Genomic DNA, 15,978 nt, shown 5'->3' with positions numbered 1-15,978 from the left:
GTTTTAGTTTTATTTGCTATGCCATGCTTAACTTTGTGACCCCACACACAGTTAGCACAACACAACACAGTTATCCTTTCCTTGCTTGGTTTATAACCAGGTGCACTATGCACCATTTTTGAAAACTAGCATCTTTGTTGATAGACACTTCCAAAACAAACTACTTTTGTCTGTGTTTTATCCCCACTTAACGTTTTTCCTGGACAGTTCCCTTCCGGGTGCCATGGTGCTGTTTAAATCTTGTTAACCAAGACTTCAGTCCCCAAGGTATGAAGAAAAATTGGGCCTGTTGGGCACATATTGGGCCAGATGCATGTGTGCCCTTTGCTCTTTTCTGTTGAAGCTATTCAAACATGGCTTTATCCAGTTCTGTTTATGTAGACATTTTCATAGCATTTTGCTCTGACATACCTTTAGAAGAGTCAGAACTAGCAGGTTGAATTATTTTGTCTTCATTTTTCTGAATGTCACAGATCGTAGCTTCAACTACATTGTAAGTCAATGCCAGATTCACATACCAGTACCATCTTCTTTGAGTTCTTGTATGATTTCCAGTTTCTGCTGTATCGTTAGCAAAATGTGTTTTCATTTTTCAAACATTTTTCTTAACAAAATGTGTTTTCACTTTTCAAACATTTTTCAGCACTAACAGAAACCAATGACTGTCTTCTGCAACACTTACAGTCCAGCCTTGCAATGTTCGTACCAAATATTGTTTAAGACAGTGGTATTGTAGCATGAGATATTTGTTCACCCGTGACCACTCCTGGATGGAGAAAAACTTTCAGCATCAAAAAAAGGGGGAGGAATAGGTTGTGGATAATCGAGAGTTTACTGTAGTATGAATAACACACTGTAAGAAATATTTGTCTTCTGTAATAAAAATTCTGCCAATGGTAAGGCGAACGCCCAAAACTTGTCCAATAAAATAAACTACCAACAAAAAGCAACTTACATCAAATACATTATTAATATGACATATTTGCTCATTTTCAACAACTTCCCAGTGGCTGTAAAAAGTTTAACCACTCATCAAGTTCAGTTTATGAGGAGTTCAGAGGATTAAAACTACTTTTGCTCCATTGACTAATTTTGTAGCAAAACTGACAGATTGATATACATTACTGATAATATCAGATAGTGCAAGTATTATCTACAGTGCATGTTACAATAGCCTAGGAATTATATATGCAGCTCGGTGTATTCAACATTTACATTTTTTTGTGACGAGTTCTTTTATTATGTTTTAAATGAAAATATTTTTGAGATTTTCTTACTTATTCCACATCCATGAGGACCATTCCACATGACATCTGAGGAAGAAACATTTCATACTTTGTTTCTGTGTAAATATTTATTGTGTGTTCTTGCTTTCTGACATGTCCTGTATCTTGGAGGATCTCTTCACTGTGGATCTGTTGGAATGTAAATGCTTGTAATCTAATCTAAACTTTGTTTTTAAAAGAATTCGTGGTATTTTCTCTGAGAGTATCTCAACATCTGAAATGTTGTCTTTAATTTTCTTCTTTACTAGAAACAGGTAAATCATCAGGCAGGAGATTGGTTCAGATACCAAAATATGTTACTAGACATGGTCCTATTCAAGGTGGTATGCCATTGCATTACTCTGACTCAGTCTGGAACCAAAACACCCTAATTCAGTAGTTAACCTTTACTCCAAACCTCTCTCCCAATCCGAAACCTCTGTCCTATCCAAAGGCCTCACCTTCAGCCCTACTCCCAGATTCAAACAAACAGCCCTCATCAAAGATTTACTGTCATACACTCATACTCTCTGCTGGAAATATCGCTTTGCCACGAAGAAAAATGATCCTAATCCTACTCCTAATGATCCAACTCCCCAAGACACTATCCAAATTGAACCCTGCCTGGAACAGTTCCGTCCTCCGTCACAGCGGGACCCACCTCCTCTTCCCCAAAATCACCCTCTCCAAACCTTCCAGGAATTTCTCACTTCCAGCCTTGCCTCTCAATCCTCCTTAAAAAACCTTAATCCGACTCCCAACATCACGACTCTTGAAGCCCAGGCTATCCGTGATCAGAAGGCTGACCGATCCATTGCCCTTCTTCCGGCGGACAAGGGTTCCATGACCGTGGTACTTGATCGTTGGGAGTATGTGGCTGAGGGACTGTGTCAGCTTTCAGACAACACTACATACAAAGTTTGCCAAGGTAATCCCATTCCTGATGTCCAGGTGGAGCTTCAAGGAATCTTCAGAACCTTAGGCCCCCTACAAAACCTTTCACCTGAATCCATCAACCTCCTGACCCCACCGACACCCCGCACCCCTACCTTCTACCTTCACAAACCCAATCATCCCGGCCGCCCCATTGTAGCTGGCCGTCCCATTGTAGCTGGTTACCAAGCCCCCACAGAACGTATCTCTGCCTATGTAGATCAACACCTTCAGCCCATTACATGCAGTCTCCCGTCCTTCATCAAAGACACCAACCACTTTCTCGAACGCCTGGAATCCTTACCCAATCTGTTACCCCCGGAAACCATCCTTGTAGGCATTGGTGCCACTTCCTTATACACAAATATTCCGCATGTCCAGGGCCTTGCTGCGATGGAGCACTTCCTTTTACGCCCATCACCTGCCACCCTACCTAAAACCTCTTTCCTCATTACCTTAGCCAGCTTCACCCTGACCCACAACTTCTTCACTTTTGAAGGCCAGACATACCAACAATTAAAGGGAACAGCCACGGGTACCAGGATGGCCCCCTCGTACGTCAACCTATTCATGGGTCGCTTAGAGGAAGCCTTCTTGGTTACCCAGGCCTGCCAACCCAAAGTTTGGTACAGATTTATTGACGACATCTTTATGATCTGGACTCACAGTGAAGAACAACTCCAGAATTTCCTCTCCAACCTCAACTCCTTTGGTTCCATCAGATTCACCTGGTCCTACTCCAAATCCCATGCCACTTTCCTTGACTTTGACCTTCATCTTTCCAATGGCCAGCTTCTCACATCTGTCCACATCAAACCCACCAATAAGCAACAGTACCTCCATTATGACAGCTGCCACCCATTCCACATCAAACGGTCCCTTCCCTACAGCCTAGGTCTTCGTGGCAAACGAATCTGCTCCAGTCCGGAATCCCTGAACCATTACACCAACAACCTGAAAACAGCTTTCGCATCCCACAACTACCCTCCCAACCTGGTTCAGAAGCAAATTACCAGAGCCAATTCCTCATCCCCTCAAACCCAGAACATCCCACAGAACAACCGCTAAAGTGTCTCACTTGTGACAGGATACTTTCCGGACTGGATCAGACTCTGAATGTGGCTCTCCAGCAGGGATACGACTTCCTCAAATCCTGCCCTGCCATGAAATCCTCCCCACTCCACCAAGAGTGTTTTTCTGCCGTCCACCTAACCTTCGTAACCTCTTAGTTCATCCCTATGAAATCCCCAAACCACCTTCTCTACCCTCTGGCTCCTACCCTTGTAACCGCCACCTGTGTAAAACCTGTCCCATGCACCCTCCCACCACCACCCACTCCAGTCCTGTAACACGGAAGGTGTACACGATCAAAGGCAGAGCCACATGTTAAAGCACCCACATGATTTACCAACTGACCTGCCTACACTGTGAAGCTTTCTATGTGGGAATGACCAGCAACAAACTGTCCATTCGCATGAATGGACACAGGCAGACAGTGTTTGTTGGTAATGAGGATCACCATGTGGCTGAACATGCCTTGATGCACGGCCAGCACATCTTGGCACAGTGTTACACCATCCGGGTTATCTGGATACTTCCCACTAACACCAACCTGTCAGTACTCCGGAGATGGAACTTGCCCTTCAGTATATCCTCTCTTCCCATTACCCACCAGGCCTCAACCTCCGCTAATTTCAAGTTGCCGCCACTCATACCTCACCTGTCATTCAACAACATCTTTGCCTCTGTACTTCCGTCTCGACTGACATCTCTGCCCAAACTCTTTGCCTTTACAAATGTCTGCTTGTGTCTGTGTATGTGCAGATGGATGTGTGTGTGTGTGTGTGTGTGTGTGTGTGCGAGTCTATACCCCTTCTTCCCCCTGAGGTAAGTCTTTTCGCTCCCGAGATTGGAATGACTCCTTACCCTCTCCCTTAAAACCCACATCCTTTCATCTTTCCCTCTCCTTCCCTCTTTCCTGATGAAGCAACCGTTGGTTGCGAAAGCTTGAATTGTGTGTGTATGTTTGTGTGTCTATCAACATGCCAGCGCTTTTGTTTGGTAAGTTACATCATCTTTGTTTTTAGATATAAATTAATTGGTGAATCTGTTAAGGCTCTAGACCACTTCATGCACTGAAAAATGTTGGGAGAAAAATGCTTTTAAAGTTTGCAGTAACAAAAGAAGCTTTGTTTCATAACTTAAAGTTAATCTGCAATTCCAGGACCATAGCAGCATCCTTCCTCTTCTTCAAACATGCTACGGTTCAGAATTTGGTACTGTACTTTACCAGTCCAGGTTCTTTTAACAGACTGAGACATTCTATGCTCTGCAGTAGCCATGTGTTTCATGTTAGATAACACCATGAAGTTTTTACTGTTCATCCCTATGACAATTCCTGATGCGTTCGTGGTCTTCAGAATATATGAACAAGTAACCTTCATTGAATGTACCTGCAACTATATATGCTTCTGTTTCAACAGTTTTTACCCCACAGTGAAGAGGTTTTGGTACAAATTTCAAAATGCATGCATCAAAGCTCTCATCATATTGCATGTGGTATCAGCATATGTTTTAAGCAAATCTTCATCGGACAAGAATTCATACACTGGTCAAAACATTTCTTGAACTAATTTATCGAGCACCTACAGCTGCCTATATTCCGGTCGGTGCACAGTTCCATTCATCATGCTATAAGTTCTAAAGTACTTTCACAGTCAAAAAATCCTTTTGCAGTCGCAATCCATATACACCATAAATGAAATTATGTAAAACATATAAAGATTCCATTTTTTTTATCAGCCTCAACAAGAACCTCCCCTGAAGATCCATATTGTCTACTTAACCAAACTTTGTGTGGCAAGGTTTGGGCTCAGAAGTAAATGGGCATACCTCACACTGTGAAACCATTGCCTGAGTCTTCCAAGCTCTGTCAGCCAGTAAACTTCAACCGGGGCAAGATAAACAATGTCCCCAGAACTTGCATGTGGCAGTATGGCCTCAGTTAACCCTTCCCTTGATGTAATGGTCTCCAAACACCCAAGGCAAGACATGAGAATAGTACAATATTTTGACAGAACTGTACTCACAGCCTGGGATCAACACAACTGTTATGCATGGTAACCATGTTTTAATAGGGATATCAGGTCATCAGTCAATATCGTCTCTTAGCATCCACTCTTTGTGTCCTTCTTAACCCATCAGCGCCGGAATTAATTTTTTTGTGATTTTTTAAAAAAATTGCGTTATTATGAATGTAAAAGGCATAAATTACACAACAGAGTTGTTTTGACGAAAAGTCATTACCATCATTAGCGAGATATTTGATGTTGCCATGTGGCAACGCTAGGCGCTTTCACCACTTAAATTTATATGGATTACAACTTCAACTAAAATAAGTAGGTTATTGAAATTTCTTATTACATATACAAGTTTTGTGCAAATTTATTATTCAGTCTTCATCATACAATTGATATTTTATGACACAGTACAATTAATAATCAAAAATCAAACCATGAACTCAGCATTATTTTACATGAAATGGAATAAAACAGTCAATACACAATCCCACATTACACTTTGAACACATTGTTCTCACAATAGATTTACAGTCCTTGTGTGCACACCTTTCCTTCTGTGTGCTGGACGAGGTGGTCAGTCTTATCAAACCTAACTGAATCTTATAATGCGGTTGTCGGAACGTGCCCTTGATGCAGATGGTCTCCCGGCTCCTTTTGGTAAAGCTTGGTGTCCTTGCAAGTACGCTGTTGCTACTTCTCTCTTGAAATAGTTTGGTTTCTTACCTCAGATACAGATGGCTCTGATATATTTGGATGTTGTGTAGCTGTTTCAGGTACAATTGGATCATGTGCAGTACGCATTGATGGTGCCGGCGGATTACAGTGCTCATAATAAACACCGATCCTTTCATTATTTGGCATTCTTATTTCAGCATTAGCTCATAATTGACGAAAGGACAGGTTGTCTAATAATCTGTAAAAATAAGAAATGAAATAGCAAATCATAATAAAGTTGGCATCAGTATACAAACAATTACAAACCAATGATACGCATACTTACCTGCCAGCATGTTAATTTCCCGAAGCTTCATCTGTGTATACATTCGGATCTGGGGGCTCAACAAACACATCACCTTCAATATCGTCATTATAAAGAATCTCCAGTGCCTCAGCAAGTGAGAAACCTCTTCCAAAACAAAAAAGAGAAAATTCGTCTTTTTACTGAGTACAAGTGCCTAGCATTGCCATATGGCAACACCGACGTTCAAACGGCCTAAATGAACGTAATTTATTTCACAGCAAGCAGTAACATCCAAAGAATATATATTTGCCTATTTAAAGCACAACCATACTAAAAAACCAAATTATATATCGTAAGTTACTGTGTAAAACATACTTACTTGAACTTATACTCCATTTTTCTTCATCATTCAGCAAACGATGACTTCCAACACTGCTTACGCTGCAGAATTTAAATGTATTGTTAAAACTGTTGCATTGTAGTGATCTTTACAGTCTTGCAGAACGGAATCCAGTGCTGCCAACACTTTCGCTTCATTGATGTCGTGGAATCAACGATTTTAAAAAAGTGTTACAAACATTGCCATATGGCAACGCACGGTGCTAATGGGTTAATACATGTACCCCAGAGTGTGGCAGTCATTAACTCACTGTGTTGTCTGCAGTGATTTTCAAATCCCTACCCACTTAAGGCAAATGCTGGGATGAATCCTTTGGTTGGATATGGTCAATTTCCTTCCCCTTTCAGATTATCAGCTCCATTTCTAAAAATCTCGTCAGTTGAAATTAAACCCAGGCTTTCTCCCTTCCAAACATAGGCTTCACCTGAAAGTTCAGCTTGTTACCATTCTCTGTGTGTTTGTCTGCTCCTCTTGCTCTCTTGTTCTTACGTTCATGGTCTTGGCATTTATGTTGATTTATTGTTACAGTAACATGCTCTAATGAGCACATTTACCATCTAACTATCATTTTAATATAGCTCTCCATTGATTTTGGTTTAATTTCTGATGATAAACATGTAATCTTTCATCAAACGAAAAAGCCAAGTTTGTGAGAGTGCAAATGGGCAGCATATGAGGGGGTACCCAAAATACCAGAATTATTTTTTAAAAGCTGTATATTTTCAAATAGTTTACAAAATAACATTATCTCCTTCAAAATAATCTCCATTACGACTATCACATTTGCCCCACTGCAACTCATTGCCAGTTCAGTGCCGCCTGCATCGTCGACCTGGCTTGTTCTGTTCATGTGCAGTAATAGTTTTTGTTAGTGCTATTCTGTTCTTGTTTCGTTTTTTATGATGGCAAGTTTAAGTGAACAATGCGTAGCTGTGACATTTTCTTTTTTACTCGGTAAAAATGCTGCTGAAACTGTTTTAATGTTGAAAACAGCTTACCAGGATGACGCAATGGGAAAAACTCAAGTGTACGAGTGGTTTGCTCAATTTCAAAAGGCGACGTGTCTATTGTTGATAAACCTTGTTCTGGACGTCCATCAAATGCCCTAATTGACGAAAATATTGAAACAATTCCAGTGCTTTTGTTCATAGTCTGTTGACAGGCAACTGATCAACTGTCAGAGGTTAGTGGGTTATCTTGGAGCACAGTTTGGCCTGATTTGTGGCAGACACAAGACTGAATCTTCCACCATGACAATGCACCTGCACACGTACAGCCATCTCTATTAGACACTTTTTGGTTAAAAATGGCATGGTTCCGCTGCCTCACGCACCTTACTCACCTGAGCTGGCTCCGTGTTACTTTTTCTTATTTACACACATGAAAAGGGGCATGAAAGGACACTGATTTGACATTGAAGAACTAAAGAAAAAAAAAAACAAAGAAGGAACTGTCAGCCATTTTTAAAGATGACTACAAAAAATGTTTCGAACAGTGGAAGCAATGATATGCAAATATCCCAATCTTTACAGCACTTTTCACATCTGAATCAAGTGCAAATGGAAAAAAAATCACTGTTACATGTACAAATAAGCACCCGTAGTTTTTTTTTTTATTTCATTGGAAATTTAATGTTAAAAGTAACGTATGATTGTTTCAGGACCTATCTTTGGTTTGATGATAAGGGTAAGAAAGCGCGAGTTGCCGCACCACAGTATATAGATTATGTGATGACATTTACCCAGAAGACTATCAGTGATGAGACAATATTTCCTACAAAATATGGTATGTTGTCTTTGTTTTTCTATTTCAAGAATAATGTATTTGGATAGATAAAGTCTACTCACCAAGCAGCGTCCATCCAATTACATTATATTGTCAGAAATTGATTGTTTTCATTGTTATATTTAAAGAATAAGATTCAAATAACATTAGTATCACAATTATAAATGTCTCCTGACACACACACACACACACACACACACACACACACACACACACACACTTATTTACTTACTTACTTACTTAACTTAACTTACTTACTTTTGGTACCAGAGCTATCTTCTCCTGGCAAAAGAGAGAAAAAGGTTGAAGTAGATAGTAGTTATTAAGGAAAGTTCTGTAGGACATCCTCTCAAGGTTTTCAAAAGAAGACAGGAGGAAAGGAAACTTAATATTTTACCCTTACTTAATGTGTCTCTTTTGATATTAAATTGAAAGCCATTGCTTTTGTGACTTCCTGTTCATACCTGCCTCTTCCACCACTAAGTAAATAGAACTATTTCTATCAATGTTTGACTGTAGAGAATTTGATATGCAATCTTGTTGTTATGTTAATAGCAGAAGCTTTCTAAATATATATTGATGATGGTTATATTGTTCACAGGAAATGAATTTCCCAGTTCATTTGAATCTATTGTTCGAAAAATCCTGAGGTTATTGTTCCATGTTTTGGCACATCTATATCACTGTCACTTCAAGGAAGTGGTTCTACTAAATTTACATGCACACCTGAACTGTGTATTTGCCCATCTGACATTATTGAATGAACGCTTTCAACTTATAGAAGTGAAGGAGACAGAAATTCTGCAAGACCTAGTGCTTGCATTAAAAGTTCACTCGGACGCTCCAGAAACGAGCACCAATGGTGAAGATGGTATCCGTGGTAATTCGGACAGTAAACAAAGTAGTGGTGATGCCACAAGTCAGTCACTTTCTGCTGGTGAAACAACACCAATGACAGCAAATAATATAGGGACTGAAAATGAGCAGGATACTGAATCAGGAACAGGGATACCAAGCAGTTCAAAGTCAGATCTGTTGACTTCTGTGTCGGAGAAAGAGGCTAAGAAAGAAGAGTCTTCAAAAAATCATGATGGTGTACAGGACGTGTCTCACTAGCTGAAATGAGAAGTGTGTTGTTAAAGTTTGGTGTTTCCAACAAGGTGAGGAGTAAGCATTTACTGTGTAGATTGAGTTAACTAGACATAGATTATAGCCAAATGAGCCAGAAGAAATAGAGCAGTTATGCAAGATGGAAGGAAGCCTTTAAAACCGTCCCATGGATCATTTGCTAGGAATTTAATGTGACAGGCTTTCTCCAACCCTGTGAGAAATATTGTGATTTGTTGTTTGAATACACTTTTTTTATTACAGTTGATAAAAGAATGTTTGTGAATATTTTTGTTCTGTTAATTGCAGTGAGGTACCATATAGGTTGTGACTGCTAGTTATTTAAAAGCATTGTGTTAGTATTATTTTCGGGTGTGTGTTGATGAAGTGCAATTTTGGGTTGTCTATTTTACCATTGTAGTATAATGTAACAACAGATTTTGTAAGTTGTGCATTTTGCCATTATTAAGCACCTACTATGTTAATTGTAAATACAAATTTATTGGTTTTGTCATAATTTTCATATAAATTCCACTCTTTTCTTCAGAAAAGAAATTATGCAGACTGCTGAAATGGCTCTCCCTGTCGACATGATAAGGGTTTAGAATGATGTGTTTCGTATGTAATTGTGCAATTTTAATCATCAAAATATTGTTAAACATATTTTGTTAATGGCGCAGTTTTATCCTTGCTTATGTGTTATACCAAAGCTATGGAAGTTAAAAAGGAAAAAAGAAAAAAAAAATCTGAATATTTTTGTATGTTGCTAAGTGTTGTTAAAATGTCAGCAAACCTACCATCTTGCAGTTATGTGACAAGTAGATCTTAAAATTAAAATATCACATACTTGCTATTGAAATCCACTCCTTTAAGAACAAAACATTGTTATAGACTAGTTTGTAAAACAAGCAATTAAATATATAAATATATATTATGTGTGTATATATCACTCACAATAATGTTGTACACTGTTACACAAGTATTTATATTATACAGAAATGCTTACTTATTGCCTTGTTAATGTTACTATAATTGTTATATAATATAAGAATATGAAGAGAGAAAGTAACTTATATAGAAGAATATGTTATCTACAGTTTCCTTAAAATAATGTCTGGCCCTTGTTTACATGAAAGTATGCATGCATTGAATATTGAATGTTAGTGGAGGAAAGATTTTAATTGTGCCACTGGTAAGCCAAAACACAAAAAGAAACTATAAGCATTATTTCATTAAATTTCCCTCTGACCTCTTTGGGGTTTCTAGTGGTGTCATACTTAAATCACTAGTTTCCCATGATTTAATTGGATATCTTTCATTATTAAATAAACTGTGAATTTGGTGTCTGTGTTTGTTTTAAGGGGCCTTCTTTTGGAAGTTTGACGTATTTTCACTAATCCGTACATTTTCACTTGCCAGCTATTACTTTCCACATAGCAAACATGCACTAAAGTTTTTTTATATGTTTTAATATTTCCCTCTGCTTCTGAAGTTTGAATGTGTCTAAAATTGATAATTTTCATCTTTTTGTAAGACGTAAAAGATTGAGTTATCAGTTTGTAGCACGTTTAGTGCATAGTTGGGAATATTATCGAACGAAGATTGTTATATTACTACTGGAATTATAAGCTCTGTTCATTGAATTGTAAAATTGTAGTCTCACTTGCATTTGCCCTGTATGCAGTTTAAAGGTGTGTTTTTTTTTAAAAGGGAAAGCTAAGAGTAACGTGTTAATGCTGTTTATCGTGCAGCATGCATGTTGTGTGCTTTGTTTAAGATCCATATAGCAGGAAGATCCACATAGTTCTGCTTTTTATCGCTACAGCACAAGATCCACATATTTATGTTCTGTTAAACAAATCTGTGTCAGAACAGTAATACTGTAGCTGTATTCCATGCTCTGTAAACTATCAGTGGGTGTAAGCTAAACTTTATTGACAAACATCATATAATTTACAACCTCGTTACGATATTGTTTTACAAGACTGGACTAAGTTGCTTCTCTTATCGTCTTCTTCTGCCAGGTTTGGTTGATTAATTCTGAACCCTCATGGCCTGCCTGTTATAATTTGTTGATGCAGACCTTCTACTTTAATGGCTAATGTTCTCTCCTTTCATGCATTTACTTGCACTCATTTCAGTTTGTGATAAAAAATACAGTAGTATATGTGCATTAATTTTTGCACCTAAGTCTCTCGGTGTGTCATTTCATGATCTGATTGCCGTCTTTTCCTCATAAATTTGTGTTTCAAATGGGAATGATGTGCCTCAGGGTAAACATTGGTGTCGTGAAGCTCTTGCCTTCTTTTCAGATATCACTTAAGTAGACTTTGTACGCTATTCCTGAGATCATTTTTGCTTCATCTGGATGGTTAGACTCAAAAGCCATGCATGTGCTTGCATTTACACTTGTAGTCTGTCCACATCCACCAGGTATGTCAATTCAGAATAGATTTAGTAGTGTTGATGAATAGAAGTATATGAAACTGATTTTGACTTTGGGGAAAAATATTCTTAAAAACTTCACAGTTCACATTTTGATTATCTCTCTTAGTTGCCACAGTGACAGTTTGATTATTTCTCTTAATTGCCCCATTGCAGGATGGCATCCATCCAAGAAATTGTGTGTCCTTCTTTAAACAAATTTTTAATATAATTTTTTATATCTCTGTGTTTGTGCAGTGTACTATTGATTTTTTAAAGAAATCATTTTCCATGGCTCACCAGTCAAAATAATTTTAAGTGGACAGTTGGAAGGAGCAACTATTTCAGTTTTCTTCAGGTAATACCTGCTTGTATAATCACTTAAAGATAAAGTAACATGTATTGGTGGAGATTATGTCCAAAATTTAAACTTGTAAGTTGCAATTTTATCTGTAACATTTTTTATCACTTCCATTTTTGGGCATTATTTAATGGAATCACTTTGAATAGGTTTCATTTTAACTGTTATAAATGGGAACTATGGAATCTGGTGACACTCTCCACTTGATTGTTTCATCACTGCTTTCTGTTATAAGAGATTATTTTTTGCTTTGTAATCACCATGATAACACAGGTTTTTACTATTTTGGCAGTACATATTCCTAGAAATGCAGTTGAACAGTGTAATTTGATTCTGCTGCCAATGTGGTCTGGATGCTGAAACTATATATAGGTAGTATAGATACAGAAAGATATTCCTTGTGTCCATATGTTGGGTAGCATAGTACTTACTTGTGTCTGATGTTTGTAAATGCAGCAGAACATTGTGGTTATCACATTTTACTAGCAAAGGCAACAAATTTCAACTTTCGTAGTTCCTAGACTGTTTGTTCAGAATATCGGGTCCTTGTTCTGTGATTTTGCATGACTCCTGTATTGTCAGACTTCATATTACACTTGTCTTCTACCTGCTTGCTTCTCCTTAATAATTTTGGTCTGTTCTATACCTTCCAGTAGTAAATATTGATGATTAGGTTATATTAATCATCATTGTTGGAATTGAGAACAACTGCTTACTAGGGTCAATTGTAAAAATGTAGCTTCAAAATTCACCTTATCTGAGAAAACATTTTTGTTATATTGCAGTTAACTGTGTGTAATTGTAGTAGAATCACTATGTAATTTAAAAATTTTACTGCAAGGATTTTGCCAAAATAAGTAAGCAGGGTAAAGTGTCTGCCATGTGATTACAGTAGTGTTTCATTGAAAGGTAATTTACATTATTCAAGAGATAGCTTTACCTTTGATCACTCCTCATGGAAAAAAATAATCTTTTGATCCTCATGGAAAAAAATAATCTTTTGATCCTCATGGGGAAAAAATAATCTTTTGGTAGATGCTTCTGGTCAATTAATCAAATGTTTCATTTCATTTTTAATGTTGTTTTTACATTAGATGAGATGTGAGAGCAGTGTGACAGTAGCAGAAGATGACAAAATATTTATAAATGATTTGCTTGTAGTTAGTAATATAATTGAAGTTTGTTGACACAATTCTGCACATTTGGAACTGAGTTACTGTTAAGAAACAGTAGTAATGATAGTCTTTCTGAAAGATCTTTCCTTCACTGAACAAGTCGCAAATGCAGAACATACTTTCATGTTGCAGCCAGTTCACTTCCTGTCTAGGCCTTCCCTGTTCCAGCATGGCAAATTGTACCTGTTAGACAGACTGAGCACATTATAAGTATTTGTGATTTCTTAAGTTGTTTGTGGTTTTTTGTTCCTTTCATTTCTGATGGAAAGAAGAGTAGATCTTTGCAAACCATGTCACATTTGAAAGGTGTGAAAGTTCATTACTCAAGATGTGTTAATGTTAGGGGTTTTTATTGATTTTTAAGTGGATTAGTTCTACCTCCTAAAATGTATTCTCATACCATCATTTCAGTTTGTGGTAAATATTGAGGGGAGGGGTTGGAAACAGTATTTAATGATTTTCATTTTCTTTTCAGAAAATCATCTTATATCACGTATCCTACAGAACACAGCTTTTGTTAATCGAAAGAATTAAATAATTTATTTTTGTATAATGTAAAATGGTGAGTCACAGACTGGCCACTTATTATACATGGCAAATGAAAGTGCATTACCTCAACAGTGGGTAAATGTTTATGCAGATCTTCTGTACTGTAAGAATGCATTGAGTGTTCTGCTTTGCCATGTTTTCCCTAATCTTAAATGAATATATTTTAAGTGAATCTTAGTAAGTATGTAGCAGGCTGTGGAACTAAGTTACATTTTTTTTAGTTTTGTTTGTATTTCACTGTGTAGTGTTGTTAATTGATGTATGATATGTTGATTTGAGTACTTTGTGTTTAAAAAAAGATGAGTCAAAAAACGACAATTCTGGTTTATTTCTTAATTTTCTTCTTGTGTAGGAATTGTGTGTTTACTCTTTTATTTCTGCAAATTAACATATAAGTATTTGTCTGTACTTCCATCTGCATGATGCAGTAATTTATTACTGTATGATCAATTTCAAATCATGAATTTTTACTGACTAGTAGTAATGTCTGTGTCATGCCCAGAAGTGCTAATAGGACTAGATTGGTCTGTTTGCACTAAAAGTGCCCATTTGAGTACAGAGAAACCAAAAATTTTAGAATGAGAAATAAGATGTTAAATACTTGTATTTTCTGATTACTGTTGGGCATGAAGTGCTTACAGTGCGTAATATTGTAACTGTAAAAGGCTTGTAGTGAATTACCTCCATTTAATGTTGATGCTAGATCAGAAGCAGCAACTTTTTGTAGGTTTTTTCACTCTACAAAATTCAATGCAGCTTTCAAGAGGTATTTTTTTATGTGTATATATATAACTACATCAGTTTCCACAGTTTTCTCAATTGCTGAAGTAATTAAGTAACGAAAGCTCTGTTGAATACTGCCTAGTTTTACTTCAGCAGTGAACATCCTGAAATATAAAAATGATTGTCATAAATCTTTTAGCAATCTGTTTACATTTTATACTGACTTTTTATTTTTATTTTGTACTACACAAAATTCAGCACCATAAAATTAATATCTTGTTAGTACTTCACTGATCATTGTGATAGTACTTTTGGTGAAACTTCATTCATTTCTCCCTTGTTGTTATAGTGTTCTAGTGCAGTTGATGTCCTACCATTTCTATGAAATGTTATATGTGTATATTCTTTCCTCCAGTTTCTCTGTACAGTGTACTATGCTTTGCATGTTAAGTTTCAGTCTTTTGTTCTATATCTACTGTAATTATTAGTTATACTTCCTGTAATAAAATGTTGCTTTCACAGATTATTTGTCCGATCTACAGATAACCATATCCAGGAAAAACACATTCTTTAACTTTGCAAAGAATGCAAAACATTCAAGCAAAATAACACACATCATCTCTTTCTGCAGTGTAAACGTTCTAGTGTGCAACAACTCTACTGGAAGTAATTTTGAAGTATTGTGTAAGCAGTTTCTTTAGTTCATATACATTGCATAACGCACTGCTTTGATGCTGTAAAAAAAACAGTTGCGATATGATTCACAGATGTGTTGTCAGTCAGGTAGAACTAGGTTGAAATTTTTTTTTTTTTTTTTTTTTTTTTTTTTTTTTTTTTTTTTTTTTTTTTTTTTTTTTCAGATACGAACTGAAAATGATCGTATATGAAACTTCCATATAATGAAAACAATTAACACTATTTTATTGTTCACATTGATTCACAGTATGTCAGTCTGTTCATAATAAGAGTTAGTAACAATTGTAAAGTTAATTTACAGAAGTCAGAAGCATGTTTATGCTATTATTGTTGCTGCAACATATGCAACATGCAGAGATCTTAAAGAGTGTGTGGTCCTTCTCTGCATCACATTGATCTGGAGGTGACCATTTGAGCTGGTCAAAATCATTAATCTAAACACACAGATGTGACTGTCTGGAAATAAAAATTATTTTAACAAATCCAGCAATCATTTTCATATCTAGATGATAAACGTAT

The 15,978-nt window shown here is 36.9% G+C and overlaps 1 protein-coding gene across 2 annotated transcripts in view; it reads left to right on the top strand.

The window, feature by feature from the left end:
• LOC124787656 (MOB kinase activator-like 2) overlaps nucleotides 1-15,289 on the top strand; it is a 395,585-nt gene extending 380,296 nt beyond the window's left edge. For both annotated transcript variants that reach the window (XM_047254458.1, XM_047254457.1), the window contains exons 4-5: nucleotides 8,300-8,424; nucleotides 9,026-15,289. In XM_047254458.1, coding sequence (XP_047110414.1) covers nucleotides 8,300-8,424; nucleotides 9,026-9,540 — 640 coding nt within the window. In that variant the 3' untranslated portion in view covers nucleotides 9,541-15,289. The remainder of the gene's footprint in view (nucleotides 1-8,299; nucleotides 8,425-9,025) is intronic.
• Nucleotides 15,290-15,978: the final 689 nt, after the last annotated feature.

Source organism: Schistocerca piceifrons, chromosome 3 (genome assembly GCF_021461385.2).
Source record: "Schistocerca piceifrons isolate TAMUIC-IGC-003096 chromosome 3, iqSchPice1.1, whole genome shotgun sequence".
In the NCBI taxonomy this organism is placed as follows: domain Eukaryota; kingdom Metazoa; phylum Arthropoda; class Insecta; order Orthoptera; family Acrididae; genus Schistocerca; species Schistocerca piceifrons.
The sequence above is the reverse complement of the archived record's forward strand: the minus strand, read 5'-3'. Positions and strand labels throughout refer to the sequence as shown.